The 17,314-nt window shown below is 38.0% G+C and overlaps 1 protein-coding gene across 4 annotated transcripts in view; it reads right to left on the bottom strand.

The window, feature by feature from the left end:
• The window catches only part of LOC139135751 (ATP-binding cassette sub-family C member 9-like), an 87,956-nt gene that overhangs the window by 1,505 nt on the left and 69,137 nt on the right, over window positions 1-17,314 (bottom strand). For all 4 annotated transcript variants that reach the window (XM_070703422.1, XM_070703421.1, XM_070703418.1 and 1 more), the window contains 8 exons: window positions 9,467-9,580; window positions 7,190-7,301; window positions 6,874-7,004; window positions 6,527-6,605; window positions 6,302-6,410; window positions 5,665-5,768; window positions 5,280-5,413; window positions 9-71 (listed from right to left, as the gene is read on the bottom strand). In XM_070703422.1, coding sequence (XP_070559523.1) covers window positions 9-71; window positions 5,280-5,413; window positions 5,665-5,768; window positions 6,302-6,410; window positions 6,527-6,605; window positions 6,874-7,004; window positions 7,190-7,301; window positions 9,467-9,580 — 846 coding nt within the window. The remainder of the gene's footprint in view (window positions 1-8; window positions 72-5,279; window positions 5,414-5,664; window positions 5,769-6,301; window positions 6,411-6,526; window positions 6,606-6,873; window positions 7,005-7,189; window positions 7,302-9,466; window positions 9,581-17,314) is intronic.

Raw genomic sequence — 17,314 nt, 5'->3', positions numbered from 1 at the left:
AAACTCACCGCAATTGTGATCACAGTCCGGTGGGCAAACGCCACAGATATAACATTTTGTAAAATCGCATCCTGAAAAAGAGAATATCAACATCATACCGGACTGTAGTTAAAGGACACAGAGGGCGCTTCGAGAGAAAGGTTTCCAGTTGCATGCGCTCCGAGAAATCATCGAATTTTGGCTAAAGCCTTTGAAATTCTTCTTGCATTTTGGTCTGAGTTTAATTGCAAGTATTGCGTGAGTAAGTACGCCACCCTACAAAATCATGGGTATTTGTGTTCAGCAATGGAGACGAGAAATTGGTTGCTTTCAGCAACCCGTGGCGGCAGTGAATACGAGCCATACTGGATCCGCAACGAGTACCGTGACACCTGTTGTCAGATTCCTAGTCCTTCTGTTGCTTGTCATGTGTGGTGATGTTGAGTCAAATCCGGGCCCACAGAAGTCTAACCCCAAGCAAACCAAACTAACTGACACTGGTATTGTGTGTGGAGACTCTACAGAACCAAGGCTACTAAGAAGTAATACGTCCGGTGCTAGTACAGAAAGTGAAGTGCCTTGGTCATCGCTTTTGAAAGAAATGAAACAATTAAACGGTAAGATGGACGGCTTGTCAACAAATTTAAATAGAAAAATTGACGAACTGAATGAAGAAGTATTGAAGCTAGCTGTCAGGCCAAAGAGTCGGACGAGAGAATTGCATGCTTAGAAGCAGAAAAAGGCGATTAAATGACAAAATTGATAAACTTGAAACCGAACTTGACAAACAACAAGGACAGACAAAAAGAGAAAACCTATTATTCCATGGCTTGGAACAGAATGATAACGAAACCTGGGAAGAGACAGAAGAAATTGTAAAGGAATTTATAAAAGTAATCTGAATATTGACGAAGATGTTGACATTGAACGAGCACACAGAATAACCACATCTCGCGCCAAACCACAGCCTGTTATTGCCAAATTCAGTCGCTACAAGGACAAAGTCAAAGTAATGAAACAAGCCAGAGTTTTGAAGAATACATTAGATACCACTGTAGAGTTGGAGAAGACTTCACGGAAAGGGTGAGAGAAAAAGACGGAAGTTATGGCCAACTATGAATCAAGCCCTTACTGATGGAAAGCGAGCAACAATGCGATACGACAAATTGATCATCGAAGGCGAAGTCTACGCGTATGACACTAAAGCAGAAGAAGTTATAAAGATCAAGAAAAGATAGGGGTGTGGCCAAGGTCGAAGAAATACACATAACGCCGACGAAATCGGAACGTGTGAAAATTCTGTTGAATTACACAATTATGAACCGCTCATTAATAGGGCTACTGACAGTGCACTAGTAAGTGGTAATTGCAAAAGTAATGCGTCAAATTCTACTGATTTCCTGTGTTGGAACGTGAACAACTTGAAATCTAAATGGTATAATCCTGACTTTATCAAATATATCAAACAATTTCATATAATATGTCTGGTAGAAACATGGAGTACAATTTCTGATAATTTTACGTTAAATGGATACAATTCTTTCACCAGTGTGAGGTCAAAACGATGTCATCTTGGTAGATATTCTGGGGGGTTATTGATTTTTTACAAGTGTGATGTCATTCTATCGATTAACAAATTGCCAAGCAAATCAGAAGACTTATTGTGGGTTAGAATCAAAACTACTGACAACATGTTACTCCTTCTTTGTGTTGTTTATATATCGCCACAGGGATCTTCATCATTTTCTAATGATTCTATTTTCGATTTAATTGAAAATGAATATGCAATGTATTCACAACGGTTTTCAGATCACCAGTGTTTGATTTGTGGTGATTTCAATGCACGAACAGCTATTGACCCAGATTACATATGTTTTGATGACATTTCATTTATACCATGTGATGAAGATTACGTCACTGATGAGATTTTGCCGACTAGAAAATCATGTGATGTTAGTACAAACCATTATGGCAAATGCCTTGTGGAATTTTGCAAAACATCTGGTCTTAGAATCATGAACGGTCGCTTTTCTGACAGAAGCAGTTATTTGACATGTTTAAAGGGTACAGGTGGTAGCGTGGTAGACTACGTGTTATGTAACGCCACAACGATGAAAGACATGGTTCATTTTGCTGTCGGCGATAGAATCGAATCTGATCACCAGCCATTGCTTTTCAGTCTTCGTTCTCAGAAATACTTGTCATTAAGGTCCACTTCCACCCCTGCAGTTAGCAATACGGCCAATGCTATTGATTCATTGACTAAAATCATCTGGCGGGAAGAAAAACATGCTGAGTTTGATAATTATTGGAACGGTGAAGCTGAAATCCAGGGGAATAATTTCACAGCAAAACTTGATAACAATGATTTTGATGGTTGTATTGCCGTTATTGTTGATATGTTGTATAAAGCTGCCTCTGGGATGGAAATGGAATATCAGTTTGCTCGAAACAAATGTGAGAGTACACGTGTAAATGAATCTTGGTATGATCAAGATTGTGTTGATGCTAAAGCCAAGGCGACTAGAGCATTAAATGAATTCAGGCATACTAGATCAAAAGAAACACTAGATAGATTGAAAATTAATAAAGCTGAGTACAAAAAATTGCTATCAACGAAAAAGACAGAATATGAAGAAAAACAGAAGAATTTGCTGTTGGATGCTGCTGCGAATTCTGATTCTAAGAAATTTTGGTCACTTCTCAGAATCAAGAAAATTGGACCATCACTTATATTTCAAAAGAGATTGGTTATATTATTTTTTCAGTTTATTAAATTTTGGCTATGACAGTGAGATATCCGATGTATTTTATGAAGATGTTAAAAAGTTTGTTGATGACTTTAATCCATTCTTTCAAGAAAATATTTGTAATCATGTAGATTGTTCCGACCTTGACAGTGACATAACTTTTGATGAAGTTGATAAATGTATAAATGATTTGAAAAATGGGAAGGCACCAGGTTATGATGGCATCCCAGCAGAAATTCTAAAACACTCACCAAGGAAGTTCAAAGAACTTCTTGTTCTCTTATTTAACAAACTATTTTGTGCTGGTTATTTTCCGTCTGACTGGGTGTTGGGTTTAATAGTTCCATTGCATAAGAAAGGTGATAGAGAGAACGTTAACAATTATAGAGGTATAACACTTCTCTCATTACTGGGGAAAGTTTTTTCCTCAATTATCTCTAATAGATTAAATGTATGGATAGATAAAAATTGTCCCCTGTTGGAAAACCAGGCAGGTTTTCGAAAGGGTTACAGTTGTGTTGACAATATGTTTATTTTGGATACAATTATTAACAGGTACTTCTCACTGAAAAGTCGTCTTTATTGTGTGTTTGTAGACTTTGAAAAGGCCTTTGACCGTATCAATCATTATTTGTTATTTTATAAGTTGATAAAATGTGGTCTTCATGGCAAGTTTTTTAAAACACTCAAATCGATGTATACAAATATTAAGTCACGTGTACGCACGCCACATGGTATTACCCAATTATTTGATTGCTATTGTGGAGTTCAACAGGGTTCAATTTTATCCCCAATGCTTTTCGCCTTATTTTTGAATGACCTGGGTCAACAACTTGAGAATACGTTTGCTGGTGTATATGTAGGTATTCTGCGGTTATTTTACTTGTTATTTGCTGATGACCTATTTTTGTTTAGCTACAATGCAATTGGTTTACAGAGACTTTTAAATGACTTGTCTGTATATTCAGATAAATGGAAACTTAAAGTGAATGTAAGTAAAACGAAAGTAGTAGTTTTCAGAAAAGCTGGTGGCCTAAGGAACTATGAGAATTGGTTCTATAAAGGCGAAAAATTATCTGTTGTACCGTACTTTAGCTACCTTGGAATCATGTTCTCGTCCAGCGGACTTTGGTATATGGCCCAGAAAACTTTAGCAGAACAAGCGTGTAAAGCAATTTTTGCTCTAAAACAGTCATTGTCAAAATTTAAATCACTTGATGTCAAGATTTCAATGAAAATCTTTGACTGTAAAATTTTACCAATTCTAATGTATGGCAGTGAATTATGGGGATTTCACAAGGCCGAGAATATAGAAAAGATACATCGTAAATTTTGTAAATATGTTCTTGGTCTCTATGACAGCACTTCGAATCCAGTCATTTATGGCGAACTTGGGAGAACCCCACTTTACTGTGTAAGATATATTCGTATCATCAAATACTGGTTTAAAATATTGAAGATGAGTGAACATCGTTTTGTACAGCAGTGTTATAAATACCAATATAGTGAAGCAGAAAATAATCGAAAATGCTGGGCATTCAATGTTAAACAACTACTATCTTCATATGGTTTTGGCTATGTATGGCTAAACCAAGGTGTTGGTGATGAAACAGTATTTTTTCATATTTTTAAGGAGAGAATTCATGATAACTATGCCCAGTTGTGGTCCTCTGATCTTTCTCGTTATTCTAAACTCGACACATACAGAGAATTCAAGCTAACTTTCAAATATGAATCGTATCTTGATGTCATTGAAGATAATAAGTTCAGAAGGTCACTTTGTAAATTGAGATCATCTGCACACCAGCTAAGGATTGAAACTGATCGTCCAAAGGGCATCCCTAGACACAGTAGGCTTTGTAATTTTTGTGATCTTCAAGCAGTAGAAGATGAGTTCCATTTCTGTCTGGTCTGCCCGCTTTACAATGATTTACGGCGGAAATATTTACCAACCTACTTTTATAGAGATTATACGTATCAGAAATTTTTGAGGCTTATGCAGTTGGATTCCCAAAGTGTGATTTATTTTGCAAAGTTTGTATGTTTTGCTTTCAAACGCAGAGAAAGGCGTAACCTTGAGTTGATTAACCAGGTTGATGTTTAGTTCAAGCTCTAAAGTATACTTTATCCTTATATGGAATATTTTGTTTACTGTATATATCCCTCTTGTGTCCGTGTGTATTTTTTCTACATAATTAGTGTATATTTGTACCATAGGCCGGTGGCCAAAGTACTGAATAAAATGAATGAATGAACATCATACCGGACTGTAGTTAAAAGTACTGAAGACACACTAGATGCATCTATTCATATTATTTTCATGATTTCATTTTGTAACCATTTGCTCTGTCATGCAACAGTGCTCAGGAAGAGATATGTACATCAGCTTATTATTACAGCTTCCGCAGAAATGTGTCAGTACATTAAACGATACAGCCTCAGATATGGTAGCCAAAGTAGATGTTTATTTTGCAACTGTAGATTATTTACAGGTACTCTCATTGAATACAAAACTAAACTGAGAATGAACTAAAAGATGATAATACGTACAGTTTCCATGTCAACGGATGCTGTTGCTTCATCCATGATAAGAATCTTTGCATTTCTGAGAAAAGCTCTGGCCAGGCAGAAGAGCTGTCGCTGACCAACGCTGAAGTTATCACCATCTTCAGATACATACGAGTCTGGACGAGACAGGAATACAAGAAAATATTTCCTTTGTTGGAAATGGCATCATGCCACACAGGGAGATGCCAAATTTAGGTTTATAAACAGACGATGGTTGCATTTTTGTAGAAAAGACCGTAACTGTTTAATATTACCACTCCTCTCTTCTCACTTTCCAATGGAAAAGCAAACAGGTAATTGTGAAGCAAATGCGAGATATAAGTTTATACGGTGGAGTATTTGCAAAGTTTATTTTACTATTACATACCCAACTTATTGTCGAGACTAGCCACAACTTCTCTTAGCTGGGCTATTTCCAAAGCTTCCCACAGCTCTTCATCACTTTTTGAGCAATAAGGATCCAGATTAAACCTTAATGGAGATATGATGTAGTGATACAGATTTAGAATATGAATGAAGTGATGGCCACAACAAAGACACGTCATATAAAATACAACACACCAATTTGCTTTGACTGAGAAAGCTGCTGTACACTTGTGGCTGGATTTGAAAACAGCGAATGTTATCCGTGAAATCAGGGGATAGGAAGAGGGAAACGATTTCGTTGCTTTTAAACAACAAAATCAAGAACATTTATATACAGCTAACGCTGTTGTCCTTCTTCCATAGCCATATTCAATGAAATTACATGTACAAATGTAATAACCAACACGACGATGTTGTGCTCATTGTGCTGATGACAAAATCGAGAAGACACGCTAAAATTATGCTTTTATTGTGATCTGATGGCTTGACCTTTTAATGATATTTGTTGTACAGAGCTGACACACTGAGATAATATCGTTTTGTATCCATACTACATGAGGAGCACAGACTAGGGCAAATAGTAAAACTTTGCCTTCTTTGATGGCATCGAGCATTGGAAAACGGATCATATCATCTACCTGATAGTCCCAGCAAAGAGTACAGGATCTTGCGGAATTATGACCAGTCTGCTACGCAGAGTCAGCAGTGACACGTGACTGATATCTATGCCGTCGATTGTTATGCGTCCTAGGTTGTAATAAAAAGGATTTACTGTGAACATGTGTAGCTATAGAACGCAACATAGGATGCTATGTTTCCCAAAACGACCAAATCTGACATAAGGTTAACGATGTCTTGCATACCTTTAAACGTATCGATGATCCGGAAGAGGGCCAATGTGAGTGAAGATTTGCCACTGCCAGTTCGGCCACAAATTCCTACCTGAATTGAGAAAACAACAAAAAACACATCATACGTAAATATTGGTAAAATAAATTTCAGATCAAAGCTTACACATTGCTGTGATAATCAGTAGGTGACATGCATTGCATGTTAGTTATGCATCTGTGATGTGACTATAAAGTGTTCTGCATTTGTCGATACGCAAAACAATGCACGTGGTCGTCTTCCCAACCCGGTCCACAGACCCTTCTTCCTTAACGCGACCATATAGATCAATACGTACGCATCACCTTCGTTATTTGTTTACCTTTTCTCCTGGTGTGATATTAATGCTAACATCTTCCAGTACTGGGTCCAAGTCCGGCGCATACCTAACACTCACATTTTCAAACCGAATATGTCCTCTGTTAGGCCAGTCAGCTGGTGGACTGTAAACACCTACAGTTAGTGGGTTAAGAACGGAACTGTACATTACTGTCCATGAGAAAAAATGGGCACACACTTAACCAACCAATGCAGAGATTTCTTTTACATGAATAAATAAACAATGAATAAGTTAAATAAATAATAATCATAATTGATAACTCTTATTTATTTGTCATATAGTTGGTGTATGACATCACCTCGATATTCTTCTATTGGGATTTGTGAATAGTGTACAACTCTTTCCACTGCATTCATAGCCATCTCGCATTCAGCAACCATTCTAACCATCCAGTTCAGCTGGCCACATATCTGTAACAGAAAAACATGAACAATGTAAGTTATTAATAAGAAGATAGTTGATTATCGATTTATGTGAACTGTTGAAAGGACTCGGCATGTTTATTACAATAGCTAAATATTTATTTGAGAGAAATTTGTCAACGTTTGTTGTCAGTATAGATTTTCTCGGCATGAAAATAAATACTATCCTTCACAAGGATACGAACCTACGTTACTTAAAAGTTGTTTGTTAAACAATACCTCTTCCTTCAATTGTTCAGTAAAATTGCTGTTTTTTCTGTTGTTAACTTTGTTTAGTGCAGCAGGGGTAATTGATCAGTTCATATGCAAAACTATTAAATCTATCTTGTTATACAGTTACACATAGGCTGCATATATATATATATATATATGTATGTATATATGTATGTAATGTATGTAGATATGTATGTATGTATGTATACATATTTTATATATATATATATATATATATATATATATATATATATATATATATATATATATATATATATATATATATATAATATATATATATATATATATATATATATATATATATATTATATATTTATCCTGGGTTGGTAACTCTGCTGGTGGACAGAATTGTCCCCGAGGTTATCGTTCGCCCAGTTAAAGCGATGAAATTCGTTTCTTCGCTTCGATAAAGTTTGTATGTGCGATGTATGATAGTGAGCATGCGTGTGTGAGTGCTTCACGAACTCTACAACGTGTGGAGCGGTCTCAGTCAGAAAAATGTAACAACTTAGCCGGCTATTGAACCGCTCTTTTTGGGAGTGGAGATTTAGCCGAGCGGTTCTCTCTGTGGCCTCTCCGCTAGGCGACTGATGCCGTACTATGTTGTGGGTTCGAACCCGATTGAAAACTAGCTGTATTATATAATATATATACATACATAGCTACCTAACGACCCACCCCAACACATACATACAGACATAAATACACACATAATACAGATCGGCTTAAGGTAGAACGCACCTCGGGGTCAGATATTCGGGCCTTCAAATTTTATCAATTTTCTTCTGACCTACCACTTGTGGGGGCTCATTTTGAAGCTCTTGGTTAAAGAAAAATTTTCACCGTCTTAGTTTTTCGAAAATCGAAAATTTTAATTTTTCCCATAGAGTTAACACAGGGATGGCGGCCATTTTGAATTTCAAATATCGAGAAATCGCAAGTTTATTTGTCTCTATAGTACCAAAGTTTGCACGGTGACCCCTGACTTTTTTCTTGCTTCGGTAAGAGAATGGTTTAAAGTTTCACTGAGGAAAGTTTGAGCAAAAGTTTAAGTCTTCCACTTTCGAGGTGCATATTACCTTAAGTTAAAAACGCGCCTCGGAGACAGTCGGAATGTCAGAATTTTTTTAAATTCTCTTCTGATATACCACTTGTGGGAGCTCATTTTATACCTCTTGGTGTAAGAAAAAATTTGACCCTCTTTTATTTTTTCGAAATTCGAAAATTTCATTATTTTGTGAAAGAAAATGGTTAAAGATTCTTATGGGAAAGTCTGAACAAAAGTTGAGGTCCTTCACTTTCGGGGCGCATACATCCTCAACGTATGATAGTGTACGGTAAAATCCACTGAGTGGGCACACGATAAAGATACTCAAACCTGTGCGCTCACACAGCCACCAAGAATGCTGTAGGCATGTTTTCTGATCCAGAGAACTATTCATACTAAATTATGTCATGTAGACCAATTACTTCGTTCAAGGTGGTCCTCCCTGAAATTGTAACTTTTTCTTTCGACCTGGTAATTCTATGACCTTGTATGATTTTGATGACTGGGTTTGTTTTGATGTCATATCCGTTGAAAAGAGAAGGATGAATCCATTGTACCATCATTTGTTCTTTCAGATAGCTGATAGCAATTTTCAAACATGAAAACATCAACTGATGCCATTTCCCTCAAAAACACAAGAATTTCAACTACAAGTGAATGCATCATTTTCAAGCAGGATATATTCAAAACCGTAGAAATATCCGGTTGCATTCACAGTGGTGGAGGTGGAGCTCTTTTATTATTTATACACTTTTAAGTACTGCAAAACCGGCATTTAGAGGTCCATGCCTTGTCAGGGACATTGATATCCGATAACGACCTATTCCATTGTCATCTTCTCTACCGTGGGCATGGCTTTGAATGTACTTACCGACAGTGCAAAGGTGATAGCTAACCCAACTAAGCTTGGTTGAAGATCGGCGAGAATACAACTTAGGAGCGATCCTAGTCCAGCTAGAAGAATGACGAAACCGCCGAGAATTTCCTGTAATTTGAACAAGTCAAAATTATCCCCAATCACGTCATGTCAATATTTAAGCTGTAAGAGTAAATTTGTCAAGGGTTATGAATTGTAATTTAGTTTGACACAAGAGCAAAAATAAGGCCATCTAGTCTTATTTGTTTACAGTAGTATAAAGGCACATCTCACAAATCAGATTGTTGCATTCATGAACACATTTATACTAAATTTTTATCACTACATATAGCACTTATTGCCATCAGAGTCATGGCGGGACTTCAGATGAATGTGTAAATGGGTTATATCTCAAATTTCCATGAAGTAGGATATTTTGTTTGACGTCCTGGAACCACTTGAGCTATCCGATCAACTGAAGAGCCTGAATGTTGTATTCAACACAAGGATACATCAATTGGGGCTTACCGGAAAAGCCGGCCCGAGACAAGACAACCCGAGACGACCAAGGCCCCTTGTGCTGATGATCGGAAAATTTGCTCTTTGCGCCCTAATGGTCTCACATATTCACAAAGCATGCAGAAAACATTTAGGCCTCGTCCTTTGCAGTAATATTGTATCAGTACGACATAATATGTTCAAAAGATTTTATCAACCAAACTGTTCACGTCAAAGTGCTTCACAGGAAACTACCTGCATAAAGCTGTAAAATGTTTGGCCCACAGTGTATGGTGTCCAATCCATGCCAAAATTACTACTTTGATTTTACAACACACAACCATGCCATTCCGAATTCTATTTTACAATTCAACATGCTATTTCACAACACAACATGCACTTCCAAATCCTATTTTACAACTCAACATGCTATTTCACAACACAACATGCACTTCCAAATCCTATTTTACAACTCAACATGCTCTTCCCAATTTCATTTGACAACACATCATGCACTTCCAAATCCTATTTTACAACTCAACATGCTCTTCCCAATTCAACATGCTATTTCACAACACAACATGCACTTCCAAATCCTATTTTACAACTCAACATGCTATTTCACAACACAACATGCACTTCCAAATCCTATTTTACAACTCAACATGCTCTTCCCAATTTCATTTGACAACACATCATGCACTTCCAAATCCTATTTTACAACTCAACATGCTCTTCCCAATTTCATTTGACAACACATCATGCACTTCCAAATCCTATTTTACAACTCAACATGCTCTTCCCAATTTCATTTGACAACACATCATGCACTTCCAAATCCTATTTCACAATTCAACATCCCATTCTAAAGCTAGCTCTGCGGAGCAGGGCAGTGTTACTGGCTATCGAACAAGATTCAAAATGGCGGACGCGAAATGGTCCCCTCGCACAGAGAGAGAAATGCGAACTTTGCACAAGTCTAAAAACGCAGCTTAGCACATTGTGTATCTAAACAAAATGAGCGTGCTCGAAAACTAGGATCGATCACGATTATAAATTAAAAATTGGCTGTTTTTGGAAAAGAAACTGCGCGCTGCAATCAGCAGTTTTGTCTATTGTGCACCGTGCGTGGGAGGCTTATCGTGAAAGACCGAGATTTACTATATGGCGCATCTGATACGGATATGGTCCCATCGCATAGAGAGATGACAGTAGGCTTTGTGTAAGTTCAAAAGCACAGCTTAGCTCATCGTGCATCTAGACAAGTTGAGCGTGCTCAAAATAGGAGATCGATCACGATTTTGGGTGAAAAAAACCGAGTTTTCGGTGGAGAAACTGCACGTTGCAACCAGTGGTTGGTTTTGCCTATGGCGGTCAGCAGGGCTGTGGTGGGAGGCCTTTAGCCGGCAAGGGGTGGACCATTGGGGAGTGGAAAATTTTTGAAAAAAAAATTCCCCACAAATTTCAATAAAAACAAGGCAGTATTGCTGAAGGCAATGAGTACTTGGGCCGTGATAGAGTAATTTTGAGGACAATATATACTACTATTCAAATATGGTCTTGAATTTCCTCCTGTCAATTAGGCATTTGATTGACTGGTTATTAAACGAAACAATGGCATGACAACGGCAAAATATGTCTAGCAACGTTTGTGGAGTTTGAGGCAGGGGTTCTTTATTTATAGTGGAAATTGCTTAAACTCCTTAAATATTCAAATTACAGCAAATTTCTTTTGTTCTCGATGGTAGATGTCTAATATTTAGATGGGCATATTTAGATTTCTACCCTATAGTTATCCCTATACACCAAAATCGGACATCCAGCTCTATTGGCTTGCTCAGAATGAGATATGCGCATAATTAATGAGGTACAATATGTGGTGTCATAAGGTGTCCCATCATACCAAATATGAAGGGTGTAGCACTTGTAGTTACTGAGTTGTGGACAAATATATATATTTGAGGTCAAAGGTCATTGAGGTCATGTGACATTTTGTCAAATTATTGTATAGCTAAGTTATTCCTATATACCAAAAATCAGACCTCTAGCTCTATTGGCTCGCTCAAAATTAGATATGCACATAATTAATGAGGTACAATATGTGGTGTCATAAGGTGTCTTATCATACCAAATATGAAGGATGTAGCACTTGTGGTTACTGAGTTGTGGACAAATATATATATTTGAGGTCAAAGGTCATTGAGGTCACGTCACATTTTGTCATAATAATTGTATTGCTAAGTTATTCCTATATACCAAAAATCAGACCTCTAGCTCTATTGGCTCGCTCAAAATAAGATATGCGCATAATTAATGAGGTACAATATGTGGCGTCATAAGGTGTCCCATCATACCAAATATGAAAGGTTTAGCACTTGTGGTTACTGAGTTATGGACAATAATGTATATTTGAGGTCAAAGGTCACCAAGGTCACATGATATTTTGTCAAAATGTCTGAGAATCTGCGTGAACCGATGGACTCACTGATGGACTCACGGACGGATATGACCCAATCTATAAGCCCCCTGGACTTTATCCGTGGGGACAAAAAACTGTGTCAATGCTCCTTTAGGCAATATGAATACGATGAGAAACTAAATTTTTATTTTTCTTGGCCTTATACATGGGAGTCTATGGAGGTGTAAACTAAAAAGTCCTCTAACACGGCCAAATTCGATCGCATTGTGAAACAAATCGACGTGCATCTGTATGGGGTTGGGTACTATTCTTGTGCAAAGTTTGAAAGAAATTGACCAGGGCATGTCTGAGATATCTGCGTGAACGGACGGACGGACGGACTGACATGACCAAACCTATAACTCCCCCAGGACTTCGTCCGTGGGCACTAAAAACAACGCAACAATACAGCTACACCGGCGGTAGGTTCATATCCAGAGCCCCGTACGGTCTGCCGCCGTCGCTTGAAAACCTTACCTAGATGAAATTTTGTCTATAGGCTGAAATTTCGCCGAAGTTTGACAAAATTGCATCGATTTTTCAGGTTCATATCCGACATTTTTGAGTTTTGAGTGCAGACAGAAATAAGTTTTGAGGCAACATGGCTGCGACCCCATGTTGACCCCTAGCCCTGCGTACGATGCTATGTGCTACAGCTAACACACAGCATCGTACGCAGGGCTAAAAGTAGCGAGAGTTGCCGACATCGACGGTTATTTACGAGAAGTGAATAAAAGACTGTCATTTTTGGAAGCGATCGAGTAGCTGAGGTAGGCTGGGATACGACTTGGGCCCAAGAACGCTGAATTTCGGCAGTAATTTGGCTTTTTACGTCAAGACCCTACGTACGGGTCTTTGCAGGGCTGTGGTGGGCGGGGCGATTAGCTGTAGCGGAACACACAGCATCGTACGCAGGGCTAGTTGACCCCAAGTGAAAATGTGTTCGCGATCAAATCTTCCTATATTTTTTTCAGAATTTTCGACAAAATCATTGCTTCTTAAATCTTTTGTAAAATATAAAATACTAAAATAAAAATGCGATGTGCCATGTCTCCAGATTTCTAAAATATCGTTCGTTGACCGTTCGACGGAATACTCATTTCACAAACTTGTGACGCAGTTGAAATTCAATACTGACCGCCAAATAATCTTAATGAGACGAGATCATTCTATACATCCTCCAAATTATCCAACCATTCGCGTTAGAGTTCAGCTCGCTTAGAGTATCATAACATTCTTCGGCCTTCGTTTAGATCGACCCTAATCTCTCCCATTCAGGAAATAAATACACAAGCTACCTTGACAAAACTTCGTGCACCATCGAGGACCAAACGCACTACAAATCTGTCTTGACGTCATCATCTCCTTACATGGTAATCGGCATACCGTATTTTTTAGCAAAGGAGACACAGAATACGTCGGAGTATTCAGTTTCAAAACGTATTACATTGTGTGATGTTGTCAAAAAAATGTAATGTTACTGCAGTGGTATAAATTACAAAACACAAAAGTTCAAATCAGTTTATATTGACTGGCTTTACCCAACATTTCATATTGTTTCTTATGCCAGATTTGACCACGTGCTTACTGGCGACCCCTTTACATGCAAATTTTGTGTCAAATGGTGTGTTCTGCTGGAAAAACAAACGTACGATTTCTATATGAAGGAGGCGAAATTTGCCCTCAAACTCGAAACCACCCCTTTATGGGGTGTACCTAGCTATTTTGAACGAGCTTCTCGAATCTGCAGCTCTATTTCGAAATGATGGTGTGGTTTTCTCAGCTCAAGGATAAGTGTTCTCCATCGCTGTGGGCATTACTATTCTCAACTGGGGGTACAGTTTCCAGTCGTAATGTTTTTCATTGTGTCCGGGATATAAAACCTTTCTTTTTCACACTTAATACTTTGATTAACACTAGTCCACATCTTGTCAGCGATTAAACATGTTTCAAGTTTAAATGTTAAATTCTGGTCTCGAGCCCTCTTGTTCGACCAAACTGAAATTACCCCTCCACTTTGGCTCGTCCAGTGGGTGTAGCAAGGGTCGTGCCATCGCCTAGGAAACGGAGGGTGCATTAATTGTTGCATTTCGATGCACATTTTGATTATATTCAGAAGATTTTGTGGCAAAAACTCAGATAGAGAAGCATTAATATTCACATCTCACTTATTCAAGACTGGCTGAGAGCAGCACTTCCATTCAGTTAACATCATTACGCCATTTATTATGCCAAGAAAGATGAAGCCAAGACATTTTGCCCTCCCTGGTCTCAGCCAGAAATGGTTATACCTTACAGAGTTTTTCCCACGGAATGAAAACAAATGTACTTGGGCTGAGGCCCAAGTACAATAATCAGCCAAAGAAACTTGAGAAAAACAGATGACGCACTTAGGTAAAAGGGAAAAAAATCCGTCAAAAGTTACTTTCTGAAACATTTTTATTTTAGTCTGCATCAGATTACTATGATTCTTTGGCCAAGAGGGGGGGGAGGGGAGATCTGAAAGGTATGATCGTGGCCAGTAAATGAAGTAACTTTTTTATTTTATAACTTTTTGTTCTGTTTATCATATTTTTTCTTTCACTGAAGTTTGGCATCGTAAAGTAATTCGAGATATAAGATAATGTAAAAATCACATCTGTGATATCGATTGTTAACAACTGTATTGTGGGTCTTTACAGAATTCAACAATTCAGGCAGCTTGCATCGGTACATAAAATGGGAAATATTCACCAACCATATGACAAACAATCACTTTCTTTGTATTTCACTATTCAACGAAACTGATTTCCATTGTAATGTTCTAAACTTTATTTTACAATTAAACATTACAAATCCGTATTTTTCTTTTCAAAATTTCATTTGTACACTTGTCTTGACGGTTGAATACCGTGCGTGTGAAATGCAATAGTGCAGAAGAATACGGATAGCGACATTACAGCGACCTCTATCGGTTGTTGTCCACACAGTCTTTCTCGCGAAGTCCGTTCCAACAGAGCTTTGACCCTTGTCTGGCCCCATATTCGTATTTTACATCTCCGCTTGCTGAGGCTTAGTTGTCAGTTGTCTCTGGCGTGTAATGTCGCTATCCGTATTCTTCTGAACGTATCAGATGCGCCATATAGTAAATCTCGGTCTTTCACGATAAGCCTCCCACGCACGGTGCACAATAGACAAAACTGCTGATTGCAGCGCGCAGTTTCTTTTCCAAAAACAGCCAATTTTTAATTTATAATCGTGATCGATCCTAGTTTCTGAGCACGCTCATTTTGTTTAGATACACAATGTGCTAAGCTGCGTTTTTAGACTTGTGCAAAGTTCGCATTTCTCTCTCTCTGTGCGCGAGGGGACCATTTCGCGTCCGCCATTTTGAATCTTGTTCGATAGCCAGTAACACTGCCCTGCTCCGCAGAGCTAGCTTTAGAATGGGATGTTGAATTGTGAAATAGGATTTGGAAGTGCATGATGTGTTGTCAAATGAAATTGGGAAGAGCATGTTGAGTTGTAAAATAGGATTTGGAAGTGCATGATGTGTTGTCAAATGAAATTGGGAAGAGCATGTTGAGTTGTAAAATAGGATTTGGAAGTGCATGTTGTGTTGTGAAATAGCATGTTGAGTTGTAAAATAGGATTTGGAAGTGCATGTTGTGTTGTGAAATAGCATGTTGAATTGGGAAGAGCATGTTGAGTTGTAAAATAGGATTTGGAAGTGCATGATGTGTTGTCAAATGAAATTGGGAAGAGCATGTTGAGTTGTAGAATAGGATTTGGAAGTGCAGGTTGTGTTTGTGAAATAGCATGTTGAGTTGTAAAATAGGATTTGGAAGTGCATGATGTGTTGTCAAATGAAATTGGGAAGACATGTTGAGTTGTAAAATAGGATTTGGAAGTGCATGATGTGTTGTCAAATGAAATTGGGAGAGCATGTTGAGTTGTAAAATAGGATTTGGAAGTGCATGTTGTGTTGTGAAATAGCATGTTGAGTTGTAAAATAGGATTTGGAAGTGCATGTTGTGTTGTGAAATAGCATGTTGGATTGTAAAACAGAATCCGGAATGGCATGTTGTGTTGTAAAATCAAAGTAGTAATTTTGGCATGGATTGGACACCATACACAGTGCGTGTGCCGGCTATTTCTCTCATGTTGTGAAGCACCTTCGGGCCGGCGCTGAGGCTAAAAAAATAAATTGTGCTGTTCCGATAACATGGTTTTCAAAAATAGGGTAGGTAGGTCGGCAGGGATTTTTTTTCCAAAAGATTTTTAAATATGCACTTTTCAGGGGTTCAGGGCGATCAAACACTGGCCACATAGGCCTAATTTTCAAGAAAGACGTATCATACATATAAAAGGAATAAAAACATATAAGACGTCCTCTTTCAAGTAAAAATCAAATGCGAGGTAACGAACACGTGATTTTACGGGTTTTTTCTTTCCTTTTTTTTACTTTATTGTTTACGTAGCTCTAAAAAGTTCAGGCAAAAAATAGGGTAGGTCGGGTTATCGGAACAGCACAATTTTTTTTCTTTCACCTAAACGCTCAACACTACACTGTGGCGCTACACAGCTAACCGGCAGAAAAACCAGTGCATGGCCCGTAGGTTATACTTATTGCAGCTAACCTGTATATCGAGTATTGTATAGAACTCTGGGCTAAACCTTGCATGAAATTGAAACCTACACGGACACACACAGCCACCACCTCTTCCATGCGATAACCACCACAGACTAGTTATTTTATTTTTATTGTATGAAATAAAATAAAAATAAAATAACTAGTCTGTGATGGTTATCGCATGGAAGAGATAGTGTCTGTGTGCATCTGAGTAGCTTTGAATTTCATGCCAAGCGCGCGTTGAAGTGGGTGGGTAATTTTCAGTTCTTTCTTAGCAGTAGATTGTGATGGGGTC

Source organism: Ptychodera flava, chromosome 6 (genome assembly GCF_041260155.1).
Source record: "Ptychodera flava strain L36383 chromosome 6, AS_Pfla_20210202, whole genome shotgun sequence".
In the NCBI taxonomy this organism is placed as follows: Eukaryota; Metazoa; Hemichordata; class Enteropneusta; family Ptychoderidae; genus Ptychodera; species Ptychodera flava.
The sequence above is the reverse complement of the archived record's forward strand: the minus strand, read 5'-3'. Positions and strand labels throughout refer to the sequence as shown.